Source organism: Seriola dumerili, unplaced genomic scaffold, assembly GCF_002260705.1.
Source record: "Seriola dumerili isolate Sdu_G_001 unplaced genomic scaffold, Sdu_1.0 BDQW01000025.1, whole genome shotgun sequence".
In the NCBI taxonomy this organism is placed as follows: domain Eukaryota; kingdom Metazoa; phylum Chordata; class Actinopteri; order Carangiformes; family Carangidae; genus Seriola; species Seriola dumerili.
The window spans coordinates 6,845,313-6,860,328 of record NW_019174280.1 but is presented as its reverse complement, the minus strand read 5'-3'; the positions used below and the strand labels follow the sequence as shown (position 1 = coordinate 6,860,328).

At 42.3% G+C, this 15,016-nt stretch overlaps 1 protein-coding gene and 1 long non-coding RNA gene across 2 annotated transcripts; one reads left to right on the top strand and one right to left on the bottom strand.

The window, feature by feature from the left end:
• Positions 1–1,028: 1,028 nt before the first annotated feature.
• On the bottom strand, positions 1,029–12,509 carry LOC111235755 (isthmin-2-like). The gene is made up of 6 exons (XM_022764286.1): positions 12,380–12,509; positions 7,868–8,119; positions 6,307–6,640; positions 4,279–4,425; positions 4,074–4,142; positions 1,029–3,758 (listed from the first exon to the last, which is right to left on the bottom strand). The coding sequence occupies exons 1-6, from the start codon at positions 12,488–12,490 to the stop codon at positions 3,241–3,243; spliced, it is 1,431 nt and encodes a 476-aa protein (XP_022620007.1). The 5' UTR covers positions 12,491–12,509; the 3' UTR covers positions 1,029–3,240.
• Positions 12,447–15,016, top strand: LOC111235764. Its single transcript, XR_002665695.1, has 2 exons — positions 12,447–12,518; positions 13,687–15,016. It is a non-coding gene; the product is annotated as an uncharacterized LOC111235764 (long non-coding RNA).

Genomic DNA, 15,016 nt, shown 5'->3' with positions numbered 1-15,016 from the left:
TCAAACAGCAAATGCACACACTGCTAACAAGTCAACTCATCCGTGATACCTAATTGAATCCTGTAATCACACGTGGAAAAGGTAATATAGATGAAAAATTAGAGTCTCGTGCCCATTACTCCTCATCAAGGCAAATACTAACATACAAAACCACAACCTATTATTTGGCGGCATTATGCTACAGCTTCCACCAGCTCATCTATGTGGACAAGTCACTCAGCACTTAATAAAGGGACCTTCCTTTGATCATCTTTTAAAGGGAATTGACACTATATAAAGGAAATATGTTTATTTGCTTTCTTGGTCAAAGTTTAATTTGATAAGATTCAAAGCACTCTCGTGTCTGTACAGTAAATGTGAAGCTGCTCCCAACAGCCAGTTAGCTTAGCTTAGCACAAAGACTGGAAATGAGGAGCTAGTCTCACTCCATTCGATGGTAACAGCCCACCTGCATCTCTAAAGCTGATAGGTGGCCAAGAAATAGTCCACTTCATGATTGATTAAACAAACAACATGTTAATCAGTGAGCTTTAAAGGTGCTGGTAGGCAGATTTTGTTACCTTTGGACAGAGCCAGGTTAGTTGTTTCTGTGTTTAGTCTTTGTGGTAAGCTAACAGGCTGCTAACTCTAGCTACATATTTACCTTACAGACAAGATCCAATTCTTATGAAGTGAGTAAGAGGTTAAACTCTTCTTTGCTGATGTCCTGACACCAGGAAACATTTGGGGTCTATGAAAGAGAAAACTGTATGGCCTGCATCTCCTACTGGCTGCTCTAATGTTTAACCTGTTGCTGCAAACAAGGAAGTGGCATGTTTGCACTAACCAAATGCTTGCTGCACTGTACCTGCCTTGTTTGAGAAGAAAGGTGCAGAAAAGTTTGGTTAGTCAATAAAGAGTATAACTACTGGGTTGTTTCTAAGGAATTTTGCTCTACAGGACTATGCTATGCTTGGCCCTGCTACAAGATATCTACAGTGTGGGGGGAAAAAACAGCACATTAAAAAGTCAGATGATGAATGCAAGGTCTTTATATATATATTTCATCAGCATAATTGCAACAACATTTTCATAGAGCACTGCAGTACAACGTAAAATGAAACACACACTTAATGTTGCTGTATGAAGTGATATGAGGCAAGTGGTTTCCCTTTTGATAATGGGTGCCTTCATTTTTCAGTCCGATTAGTGCACCATGTTGAGTATAGTCATTTCAAAGCTTCAACAAACTTAAAAAAAAGAGAACAGACAAATAAATACTGTACAACACCATATATGTAATACTAGATTCAGAAATCACAAAAAGATCATGCTTTTCTCAACAGAACACTTGATATATGCACTTTCATAGAACAATGCAGCATCTCTGGCGAGTTTCCCTTCACAATTACACTATCATCAACAAATGGCAAACATGAGTACATTTTGATATATCATTTGTGTTTGTATGTGTGTGTGTGTATACATATATACTGTATATGCACACGCATACTTTAAATAAAGTGCCTTCCTTTAAAATCGGTGATTCCAAAATGTAAATGCATGTCTGCAAATGCACATCTGGAAGCAGAATTCCTGAAAAAAAGGTTTGGAGCGAACATCCATAAAATCAGAGTGGATAGAAAGGGCCATTCCTGCAGTTTTAAGGCAGTTTTCAGTAGGGTTTACGGTTACTGCCACAACAGTTTACTGAGCGAGGTGCAGAGTTTTAGTATATCTACTGCTACAATGCTAACAAACTATTATTATTATGGTTAGACATCAGCCTTCTCAATCCTTTGTAGTATACCTAATGGTGAAAGACTGACTACTACAATGTTGCCTTTACCAATATTCTGTCAGCCATGAGAAGGACACTTAACTACATGACCTCTCAGGAATGTTTATTTGAGTGGGAATGTCCTTTCTATCCAATCAAGTTCTGTACATAAACCCAAAGACCCTAAGCCAACAGCTTAAACAGCAATGACATCGTTCTACCACACAATGTATTGACAGCAACAATTCAGTTATAAGGGTTCTCATTACTTTCAGAAACTGCTCAAAAGCATTATCTCTTCACCACTTCCAATCGGGATTACACACACGATACTCCGTACTAATCTTTACCCCAATACACTTTGTACAAGGTCCAATAGTGCTCCATTGTCGAGGTAAATGAAATTTGTTTATCATGGTAGGTTAGTCCCCCTGAGAACATTATAGAGACATATCTATGAGCACAATCTACTCACTGTAGAACTGAATGTTTGTCCTACATTTGCACCAAAGAGACTTAGGAGGCTGGAGTTACACAGGCACCAACAGTCTGATTTTTAACTCTTTGGCACCCAAATCATATATTTTCCTGGCTGTGAAGATGTGAGGAAACACATGAAATCATTCTGTGTGACAAAACATTTGAAATCAAATGTGCTGTTACTGTAGCATTACTGCCTAAAAGCTAGTCTCATAATTCTCACTAGCAAGCTCCATAATGACAACAGAAACTTTGAAATTATTTTAGCTTACCTCTCTGGTTCACATCCCAAATTATTTTACAATTACCATTTTTTTGTATCCAAAGATTGGCTTAAATGTACATTACTGTGAATGCATGTGGCATCTTTTGGGTTTAGTAATGTCCCGTCCCCTTCATACCTTTTGAACCTGAAGAATCTTATATTGTAGCAGCATAGTTGGGATATTCATCTGTCGGACTCTGCCCATGTATGTGTTTCTTTCAATCAATGCAGCCCATATTCATACATTTTCAAATGTAAAACCTACAAGAAGCATGATCAGGATGTTTACCATATGTTGCTATTGTCAATCACAAGCGCTCCAGGACACCATCAAAAAAGCCAGTAAGTAGGCATCATGCTTACACGCACCCAGGAGAGTGTAGTGAATATAAAGAGAGAGCTTGATGTCATGCCAGATGTGTAACAGGTTGGCAAGCTATGGGAGAACACTGCATTTTTTTTCCATTCATGTAATTCAGTTCAGTTCAGTTGAGTCTGATGTCAGGACACTGTGCCAAATCCTAACTTGAGACAGCCCCACTTCACCATCATTTCTAAACCCCACAAATTTGCCAATCACAAATGTGCATTTCCTCTGAGTCATCAATGCATGATAAATGGCTGATGCATGGTTTAGAAGTAATACTTCATGACTTTTAAGGTAGGCTGTCTCCTCTCAAATTAGGATTGGGCCCTTTGACTCTCTGAGTGAAGTGGTACTTTTGGCTGTGGTCCCTCAGTACTCCCTGGCCTCTTCCAGTTCATTCATGAACACGTCTTCATGGGGGTTTTCTGGGCAGCTCAGCCCATTGTTGGGTGGTCGCACCGCATGGAAGCGACTCCAATCTCCCTTGCACAGGATCCAAGGCAGCACATCCACTTTGAAGTGCAGCTCAGGTGAGAACTCAGTGCTGATCAGGTTAGGCGTGCCTGCGCCTTTCCCTCGTGTGATCAGCCGCCCGCGATCGTCATAACAACAGTGCTGCGCTGCAAGAGTAGACGAGTCACCAGAAAGTGCTGAGCGGATGCAGCTATGTGCTGATGGCTTGTAGATGTCCAGGCGTTCCTTAGAGCCACTGGCATCACGCCAGCGGAACTGCCGGCCATGAGTCTCATCGTAGACACTGACCACGGTGTACGCCACTTCAGAGGGGTAGGAGCAGGGGCAGCTGGGCAGCTCAGACAACACCTGGTGGAGGTACCTCTGGAGGAACTCACTCTTACAGTTGAGCCACTTCTCACAGCTGTCCACATCTATTGGAAAGAGTACAGCAATACCACATGAAATTGTTTGTTAGAGTTGTTCATGGTAGCACTAACGGTAGCACGAACGGTGATTTCTTTAGAGTCAAGCCTGAATCCTATGTCTATGTCACACTCTTGAGCAAGCCGGTTTTACTTTCCTTTGTTACTGTACCATAATTAGCCAAAGGGGTACTATCAAATAAATGCTTTATAATGTTGTGGACTGTAAAGTATGAGCAGCTTGCAGTTAATGGCATAAAATATGATATGATCAGGTGAACTAATGAGAGATGTTGTGGAGCGATCTTCATTAGATAAACTCACCTGTCCCAAATGGCTCTGTGCCATTCTCCATGTCAAATGGGAAAGGTTCTACCACGGTGTTGACATCGCCTACAGAGGGGAGATGAGAGTGAGAGAAGGAGAGAGGAGCTGTAGATTAAAAACCAGCTGGGACATCAGCAAAGGCACAAAAAAATCTGTACTTCTTTTGGCATTTGTGTGTCTTAATATAGAAGTATAACCTTACCAGGGCAAGGCTCCAGGTCACATTTAGAGGCTTCTGTCAGAGTGCAAGAGTAGCCACAAGACTTGGTCCTCTTCCTCTCACCATGTCCACATGTCACTGAACAGGGAGACCAGGGAGACCAGGGAGTCCACTCATCCGTCTCCTTCTCTGTGGGAAGGAAAATTCAAACATAGTTACTATTGCTTTAGTTCATGGATTAAAATGTGTATGACTAAGAAAACTCATCAGACTCTACTCAGATTAAAGCATTATATCAAGTACACATCACAAAATCAGTAATGTTAATCTCTGAGAGATTTAAGGTGAAGATTATTATTTACTAATTGCATTGTATTTAACAAGCTAATAGGAAGCAGCTTTTGCTGTCAGGGATTATGAACGTGAGCTGAAAAAAATCCTGCAATCCAAAAACACCTTACAGTTTTGTGTGGAAGTAAACCCTGTTCTTTCAAAGTTTCTGAACTGTCTCAGTCCATATAAATGACAGTTTTCTCCTGGTCTAACCTTCCCCATGAAAACCCATATTCTTTTTAAGCAGGCTTCAGTAAAATTAGAGAGAGAGAAGCTGTGCTGTGGCTGTCCGCCTCCGCACCATGTTTCCTTGTGGTGTTAATAACACTGAAAACAAGTCATTCTTGATTAAAGGCGAGGTGGGTGCAGAAATACCAGCCTGGGTGTACCGAGCACCCAATTTTACTTTGTGGGCGCTGCCAGCTCGCCATGTGGCCATACGAGAATGAGGTCTCAGGAGAGTCTTAATTACAGAAGAAGCTAAGGCAGACATCCTTGATTTATGTTCACCGAGTCTTTAGATGTGACCACTTAACAGGCATTGTTGCCCTTTCCTGGCTTGTCTGCATGCACAACACTTGAACAGATAAAGTCTATACATTGGCAGATGGAAAAGGGAAAGGTTACAGAGTAAAAACTACTCAGGTTTTCAGACACCTACTGCTGCCTTTTGACATTACACTACAACAGTAGAGGTTTGAACACAACAACAAGCTTCAAAATCCAGCTCAGTCATACACAGATTTGTATCTATGGGAAATTTCTTTAACAAGTGAAAGCTTGAGGCTGTGGTAAGCCCATGACTGTGCTCTGATCTACAGCAGGACTCACACACATTGGCCAACCCACTGCCCAGCTGCCCATCAAACTTTCCTGTTTTTTCTTTTTTATCTTTGTTCTCTGTCTCCCTTCCCTTTTTTTCACTATACACACCTTCTGTATCTCTTTCTCTCTCATTTACTATTTTTACTACTGAATTAGCGGTCTGTGCAAGCTGAGACACAACATTTTTTCCCACCAGAAGAAGGCAGAATTAAGAGGGGGAAGAGAGCTGTAAAAGTTATGCAGGGCCCTGAAAGCCCCTGAAATTCTTGAACTGGCTCAAAAGGCTGAGCCGCAGAGGGCAGTGAGGGCCGCCAGGGTCTGGGGGGGGCCCATGGGGTCCCGGGGAAGGATGAAAGGGCTGGCCGAATGGCCCCTGTCATTCTGAGTTCCCAATCTGCCCTCTAATTGTCCACAAGCAGAGGGTTGTTTTGTCCCAGGGAACAGTGCCGGCCTCACGCTGCCATTAGCAAGCGCATCTGACCCATCTTCAAAAGGCAGGCCTCTGCGACCAGCACGACCAGTGTCGACTTCAAAGTGCCCATAACCCACAATGTCCTGATGGTCGAGTGCTCATGCTGCCTCGCATGCTGGCATGCTAGTTCTCTTTGACTGTGAAGAGTTATCATGCAGCTTTCCTGAGCCACTGTGTTGTTCTCCGTCTCTCCATTGTTCTCTCTCATTCTGCCTCTCTCTCTCTCTGTCGCTCCATCCAGACGTCCACATTATCTCCATCTCTTTTTTTGATATGATAAATTCAGTGACTGTATTGACATACTTTCCCGTTTTGGATGTTTTTCTTCTGCAGGATTAATTGTGATATATTTTTAAAAGCCATGATGGAGTCATATTTAAAGAGCAGTGTTCATGTGACTGTACAAGCAGACAGCGAGTGTACCACTTGGCAAAACTTACCATAGTAGCTCTGCATTGGATCCCAGCCTTCGTTCCAACGAGTATCCCAGTCTCCGCCCACTCCGCTGGGTAATGGCTCCTCACTGCCATAATCCAGGGAGTAATCTTCCTCCTCCTCTTCCTCGCCAGTTTCCTCCACGCCTGACCGGCTGTTGCTGTCCTCGCTGGAATCGGCGTCGGTGTAACTCCAGAAAAGGGGCCAGAAAAGCTTCTTGCCTCCAAGCCAATCCACTGTGGAAGAGGGGGAGGAGGACGAGGAGGGCAGCCAGTCTTTTTCCTTGGCCAGGTCCATCTCTACCTCCATCTGAGGGTCGTCCACCACCTCAATGGTAACCTACGCACAAAGAGAGAGGGGTCTCTGTCAGTTTGAAGTGAACCTGAACAAACAAGAACACCAAGACCACCAAGAGAAGTGCAGCATCATTGAAAACAACACTTAGAACTGACTTATAAACAGTGACTTAACAACAGGAGATTCAACTGTCCAATGTTGCTGTCTTAATTCTTCTTTTGCCTGAACATGTCAAAAACAAAAGTATAGAACCAACAATACTTCCAGGCAGCTTTAGCGCTTGACTTACAAGCTCCTCTCAAGAAATCAACCATCTCAAATCTGCGGAGGAGTATTTTAGCAGGCAAACCCTCTACCCTGGTCTAAGTCAGCCAGCCAGACGTGAGCATGAGCATTCAGCCAACCAAACAGTCCTCTCAGGGAGAGAATCTGAGCATTTATTCTGGATAACTACCTCTCATTACCTCAATATGACTCATCCTAGATGCTACAGTACTTCCAAGGGCCCACTTCAGCTGATGTGAAGACCAGGCAACAGGGAGACTACAGAGGAAATCTTTTCATAACCATAGTGAAATTAATTTCATAGTTAGGAAAGAAATATGATAATTGGAAATGCTTCCATTTGTTTTAAGTGAGCATATCCTTGGTGCAGAGTCCTTCAGTTAAAGAACAGTACATCTGGTCTGTATGCTACATGAAAAGTCATCATCTCAGTATTTGATATATCAATAGGCTGGTATCATAATGTCCCTCTAACCACATCCTGATTACACTGACCAGAGTTGGAGAACATAACTGCCCTGAGATAAGTTAAGCAGAACAACTTCTTTAACTTCTTGGGTCAATTTAGATGGAGATGATGAGGACTTAATGAACACTTATGATTACAGAGCCCCCTTGCCTTTAATTAAATCGTAGCAAAACAGAGCTGGGTCTCTAAGATTAGACTGAGAGATTGCTGATTGTTTAACATTAAGGACATACTCAATTTTACACAGCAAAAGACACAATTACCCAATTCTCCTTGTATAAAGGGTTTTAATTTAACCCATTCAATGGACCACCACCAGGTCTTGGTTACTGTATGGCTGAAGCACACAAACTATACTATACTTTGTTTTCGTTATGGGTTTGGATGGGTCCAGTATTTCCAAGTCAGTTTTAGAAATTAGGATATCTTTATCAATGTCTTGAAGTCTGTTTAAGAAGCTTAAGTACTACATCTGCCCAAATACAGAAATGTGCGACACCCCTCTTCTCACTCACCTGTATGTTGGGGTTCTGCGAATTGATATCAGCATTGGCCAGGTCTGGAAAGTTCTTGAGATCCAGGATGAAGGGTTTGGTCTCCTCCTCAGGCTCCGGCTGTGGAAGAACACCAATGGAGCGGTGCTGGGGGTGCGACCACCTCCTCTGGTGGCTGTGTGGTTCAGGCAGCAGACTCTGCACCTGGTTCTGCTGCTCCAAAGTCTCAGGGACGTATTGGACCCCACCGCTATGAACAGGGTGGCCGTGAGCCTGATGGAATATACAGATTAAGACACAGTGTAAATTACAAAGTTTTTATATGAACAAAAAACAATAATCTGGTGGAACGATTTCATGCATTTTGCATCTATGCTCACTATGTGCAGACACCACCCTCAATAGTGCAAAGAACAAGGGCAGCGGAGACAGGCCTAAAGTAACCACTGGCATACATTCAAAAGCCAGTGGCTATTTTAATGCTAATGACAAAAATAATTCATCATTTATAGTGGCTCATTGATGAGTATAGAAACAATTAGTGCTCTGTTTCCAGGAAGAAACCTTGAAACCATCTACCACCTCACAGCTTGGTCAGCAATTCCAAAAAGCCCCTGAGGCATCCAACTAACCAGCCAAGTGACCAACCAGCCTTCGTTCATTTCTTTTTTTTTTTCCCACAACAGTCATGGCATCCAAGCAGTGGACAAAGAGGGGCCTGTGCCAGAGAGATCCTCTTTTAGCTTTAATGAGAGGGCCTGGGAGGCGTGGGACCCCTGGGCTGGTGCAAGTGTCTGAACCTGCTCTGCTGCCGCCACTACTTAATTTGACCTTTCAGGTTTTACAGCTACTGAGAAGGAGGACCAGCAGGAGGAAACATTGATCTCTCAGACTGATCGTGATTACTGGTGACATTATAATGGTGGGGAACTGTAGATATATGTAGTGTATCTGGAATACAGTGACTGAAAATGGATATTTGGTTGGTCTGATCCTCCAGTGTGCATATGTCTATCTCACTTCTAATAGGACACGTATCTATTTCATTCCTGACACTGGTCAAAACCAAAATCCAAACCTAACCAAACTCTAATGAACCCTTGTCTGCTATTCACTCTATATTATCCTGAATGCACTAAAGTGGCATAAACGTATGATTGGACAGTTTGGAGCTGAGCCAGCTTGTGGTCTGCTCAGAACAAACCAGTGGCAGTTAGAGGCCTAAAGAGGAGAAGAAATGTCTGAATTAATGACCAGTCGGTTGATGATTTATACTTATGGCCTCTAGAACAGGGCGTACTTTTCACTGACTGCTTGTGATTGTCCCATAAAGAAGTTATGTGGTCAGTCAAATTCAAGCATGTGAACACATAATGCCTGTTTAGAGGAGAAGCCCGTCAAGCATGATAAATGATGGATGAAGAGTTGGCCCCCTCCCCAGATATCTGTAAACTGGTGGTGACAAGTAGATAACCTTTTGGGGATGTTTAGTGTTTCTCTCAGTAATTTTATCCAGTGTTTGTTGCAATAGTGTGTGCAAATGTTACACATATTGCAATAAATCCAAGCTGACCGTTTACAAGATTTTTGCCAAGAATACTCAGCATCAAACATTCAAAACATATTCGACAGGACACCATATGCAAATACAAAGTACAAAATAGTAGTGCAAGTAGTGCTACAATTTAAAAGAGTAGTCATGTAAATTTTAACACTTTTTAGATCAATACACATTTCACAGATTTAAGATTGTTTTGGTTCCTGTTTTCAGCACTGAATTTAATTCAAGCAGAGCTGAAACAGCTAGTCAAGTAACTGACAAGGTGAACACATAAACTATTATAAATAACTATTCTGTTAATTGCTGTTTTTTTTGTTTTATATCATTGTATCATTGTAAACAGAGTATCTTTGGATTTTGGACTGTTGGTCGCAAAAACGAGACATTTGAAGATGTCACCTTGGAAACTCTTAGAAACTCTGATATTTTATACCGTAGACCAAAACATTAATTGACTTTTTAATAAATAATAGAATAAAGTATTGAATAGGCTAGTTAGAAAGTAAATTAGTGAGTTACTTAATTAATTAGCTAGTTAGTTTTCTTAACTGACTTACTTAAAGCTTAAACTCTTTGTGCATTGTCTATGTTTAAAACGTCAATTTCTTTTCATAGAAATGCACCAACAACAATTATTACTGACAATAACTCAAATCTAATGTTAAGTTAATCTAATGCATTACTTTTAGAATCTAAGGCAAACAAACATTATTCTCTGTGTCAGTGTAGAAAGAAAAAAAAGGCCCCATACTTCAGCTTCTCTCATGTTACACCTGATTTCTGGTGTCTGGTATGAGCCTTAACTGGAGAAATCCTCCAGCATGATGCTCCATTTTACCATGTTACTGGCCTGTTATTAGCATGAGTACATCACTGGCATGTCTGAGCAGCGGTGACCATATACACCTAACTCTTACACACATGCCCTAACAACCTAAAGACTTATGCAAACACAAAAAGACTAAGTCCAGAGTCATGAGAGAGGCCACATACTTTCACACCCTCCTCATCTCATCTTGTTACACATCTGGATCCTGTATTCTTTCGCCCTGTATATCACTCTCCTCCTCCCGTCTTCCTCCCCCCTGGTTCTCTCTGATCCTGCTCTCCTCTTCTCAGTAGTGGGGCTGTTCTGATCAAAGGCCCGATGGCTGATGGCATGCAGCGTGTTTAACAGGGAGACTGTATGGATGCAGCGGGGGACCTCAGCCTGGTTTGGAGACTGCTTCTCTCCCCAGACAAACATCAATGACAAATCCACCCCTTTGGCAAAACACAGTGTCCTCCTTTCAAGTGACTGAAAAGAATGGATCCATTTTGGGCTACTGTCATTGCTACTGTCGATGGTGACACACATTCAGGTTAGGGAGAGTGGATGGGGGCAGCAGGGGCTGAGGTGAGGGATAGGGATGGGATCCGGTAGACTTGGGGGGCAGGCTGGGAAGGCAGGCGATGTGGCAGCCCTGATTTATGTGCCCGCAGATATCAAAGGCCTCTGCACTTGGCTGTTTCCAAACCATTACAGAAGAACAATAAACTATGGGCGCTCTTTGATCGCCATCTTTTGCAAATGGAAACGGGACAACAAATGCATGCCTGGTGGAATCGGGCTGAGGTTGTGGAGGTGGGGACACCAAACAGACAGGGCAAACAGGTCCCAATATTTGGGAAAGAGGCCACTTCCACACAAACTCCTCCTCTTTCTTCGCTGAGAGATGGGGGTAAAACCAAAAACAGGAAATTCCACATTAACACAATAAAGAACCAATGTAAACAATCAGATGAATGACACTTGACCCCGGCTCCAGTGTGAGAGATGCCGAGGGTTCGCCTTATTCTGGTTACATAAGCATCTCGTTACCGGGCACCCGCTTTACTGAGTCTCCCCTCCTCCTTCTCTCTTCCTCTACAAATCTCCCCCTCTCTGTCCACCACTTAGAGACACGCATCTAGCAGGTCACAGGCGAAGGTACAGAGTCACCAACTGCAGCCTTTTGGTGACTGAGAAGCACACTCTCACAAGCCGCAGTGAGATGTTTTTCCTCACTAATCATTCCCTTCATTTCTTCCCTGCCTCTTTTTCATCTCTGTCTCTTTTTGCTTTGACATCAGTCAGAGAGATGATGAGAGAGAGTCCCAATAGGGCATCCATGGGTGGCCACACAAGAAGGAGAGAGTTCAAAGGCAAAAACTGAACCCTGACACAAACACACACAAACAGACTTTGATATCCAAATACGTCCATGTGTAACACAAACATTCCTGTAGACACACACCACACACTGCACAGAGTGTGTGTGTGTGTGTGTGTGTGTGTGTGTGTGTGTGTGTGTGTGTGTGTGTGTAGGGAGTTTAGATTTATTATAGCAGGGTGTTTGCCCAGTGATGGCAAACCTTACTATACATGGAAAGAAAAGTGGAACAAAAGAGAGCAACATGCACTGATCTGCTCATTTCAGCTCTCTTCATTGATTGAACCATTGATGGAGAGTAGTGTTGAATAAGCAGTTTTACCCGTTTTTTTCTCCAATATTCAAATTTTAATGAACAAAAGTGCACAATGTAAGGTAGAATGTGTCTTGTAAATGACACCAAATTACTAACCTAACTTATAATGTTAATGTTCCCTCCTGGCCCTTAATTGCAGTGTGATTTGTACTTAATAACAATTGTTCTAACTACAATTTGACATTTTTATAGGTAATAAAAGCTACGCACGATTTTTTTTTAACTTTAATTGCAGTTTTTCTGTGATGATGTAGTTATTTTAGTGTATTTGTAAATGGAACAGTTATACGGAAATACATTTTACAAGCGTGTGCAAAGTTTCAAAGACGCATTAGCTAGTTTTCAAAAAATTATCAGCGGCAGGTGTGATTTAAAGACGTCGCAGCATTTTGAAACTTGTCTAACTTTCTAAGCTACGAAAAAAAAAAAGCCAACACACAAGAAAATGTCAGAGGAGAACTTACCTTGTGGGCAACATTCTTGTGTCTGGTAGGAAACCCCGTCCCCAAACTAAGGAGAAGTATTGACCAAAGCAGAAGCAGCATCTGAAATCTCCCCGCAACCTCTTGACGCATCTTCTCTTCTTCGGAGCTTCCTGTGAAGGTTTGTAAAAAGTACTTTGGATGCTTTTCTCAAACTGCTCTCTCTAAATTGGTGGGTTGGTTTGGAAGAAGCGCTTGTGTCCTCCTTGTCCTCGGTTTGTCAGCAATTTTGACTCGGGACAAATTAAGTTTTAGGCCTCGTCGGTGTCAAAGTGTCGCACTTTATGAAGATGCGCACCAGCGTCCTGAGGTATCCCGCGCGCTATCCATATCTGGCACCAGCGCCTCGCGCAGCAACTGTCAGTCCGTATGGCGGGTCGAGCTCAGCGCGTCTCTTCCCCATAAAATCACAGTTGGGAGAGCTTTAAGTACCAGAAAGAAGTCAGATACCCCACGCAGAATCTCTCCGTCCGCACCGGCGCTCGCTTATTCAACTACTTTAAACTGTGAGTCACTCCGTCGTGGGTGGGTGGGTGTTTTCTTCCAATACATTGACATCTGGAGCTCATAGTATGCTGTGCGTTTTGCTAGCTATCTGTCTGATGCATTAATCCATTATCCAGCTGAAGTTCATCCACCGGTTCGATTGCATGTGTGTGTGTGTGTGTGTTTGTGCGTGCGCGCGCGCGCGTGTGTGTGTCTGTGTGCCGCCCAGCCAACCGGTTTCGGTAAACTTGCCTTTGACGCACGCATTTAGAGGGTTGATGCTGAAGGAGTTGGGGGTGGGATGCTCATTGCTCACAGCTGTGTGGAGGGGGTGCGCTGGGCCACTGAGTTTCTTGATAAGGTACAAGGTTTAGTTTGCATGTAACCTACAAAAGGATGCAGAGGCAGCACACAGAGGACATTCACTTACTCATTGAGAAAAATACATTTAATCAAATAGTCAGTCTTGAAAACAAAACAAGTGAAATCATTTCCCTTGTTCCTACAGTCTGCTGAATCACGTTTTTTCTATAGGCTTGTTTGCCATTTTCTAAACTCAAACAAATTATTATCTCACCCCACTGGCATACTGTTTCAGAGAAATACCATCAGAAGACCGTAGTGAATGACTGGCCGATGTGGAATGCTGTATAATGGCAGGATGTCAGTGACTTATCAGTCAAAAAGGCTCTACAGCATGTTTGTCATGAGCTTTTAAGATGTGACTAAAGTCTGTGTGTGCTGTAAATAAACACAAACCCATTCCAGAACTTGATACTAAGAAAGTGATTTAATCTTTGCAGCGCTGTTTCCACCAGCATGGTCAACAAACATCATGGCTTTACAAACTCCTCTAAGTGGTTTATCTTCAACCCCAAATACAACTCCAAGGGCAAAAGCAACTGATAAGTAAGTTTCCAATGTTCACTGCAGTTCAGTTCGCAGGTATTTGTGGTAGGTAGGCTGGAAAATGTCACATTACATCAAAGAGCTGCAAGCAAGTTTGCGTTTGAATAATCTCTCTAGACTTTAATTCCTCAGTTTCAGTGAGGGAAACCTGGCTGAGAGAAACCGTCACGTTGCTGTTTGCAATTACATTTTTGCCTCCATAGACAGAAATGCAGAGACTTAACATACTGCATGGTGCTGCAGACAGCTCAAGAGGAAACTCTGACAAGAAGAAATTCTTTATGTCAGGGCACATTTCTGAGGAGTGCAATTCCAGATCATAGTCATGTGTTCCACCTTTTATATTACATTTATTAAAAGCAAATGCATCACTGAGTTGTTATTCAAGCCATTTTCTGTGAAAGAAAAAAAAAAACAAAACACAATATTGGAATGACTCACACAAAAATGCGACTATGTCTAAAGGATGTACAGTTAAAAAGAGACCCCAAAAACCTTGGCAACCTGTGCTAAAATGCCATAAACATCAACAAAAGCATCTCTAAACTTGTGTTGAATTGAGTCACTTTGATGAACATGTGTAGGAATGGTCACATTGCCAGACAACTGCCAGCTTTCAGACTGGCTTCACCGACGCACCCTCCAATTCACATCAATAAAGTGACAGAACATAAACACACACATGAACACAATGTTTGACAGTGGCATGTATGCCATGTTTGGGGTGATCTCATACAGAAAAAAAAAAAAATTAGACAAAACATTAAAATAAAACAAACACTGAACAATAAAAGCAGGTTGATATGGAATGTAATTCCAGAAGATGATCACAGATGATAAATTATGAGAAAAAAAACTGACATTTGAAGCATATCTAAACAAATCTTGAAAGTTTCAGTGGCTACGTCATCTGTGCATTTAAAATGCCTGTCAGTAGTGCTGCACTGAAGTTAAGACGTGTGAGTAGTCCGTTAAAACACATACCTTCCACTGGGACACATTTGGAGCTGCCTTTCAGGTAATAATTAAGATTTTTGACAAACATAAGATAGCTGAAAATTGACAAATAAATAAAGCCGTCTGTACATCAGATAAACGTGGGCACAGCATCGTCATACATACAGATCCTAGTTACAGCGTGTCATCATGCTCAGAGATGGGTGTCGACGCTGAAACACATGAAAGCACTTGAGTGAGAATGACTGAACCCAAAAAAAAAACAAA

Bases quoted from the DNA above. Each gene is read 5' to 3' on its own strand.
- LOC111235755 (XM_022764286.1), bottom strand. From the start codon at position 12,490: ATGCGTCAAGAGGTTGCGGGGAGATTTCAGATGCTGCTTCTGCTTTGG. The intron at 4,426-6,306 runs GTAAGTTTTGCC...TCCTTCCCACAG, and splicing joins TCCAATGCAGAGCTACTATG to AGAAGGAGACGGATGAGTGG. The intron at 3,759-4,073 runs GTGAGTTTATCT...TCTTTCCAATAG, and splicing joins CACAGAGCCATTTGGGACAG to ATGTGGACAGCTGTGAGAAG.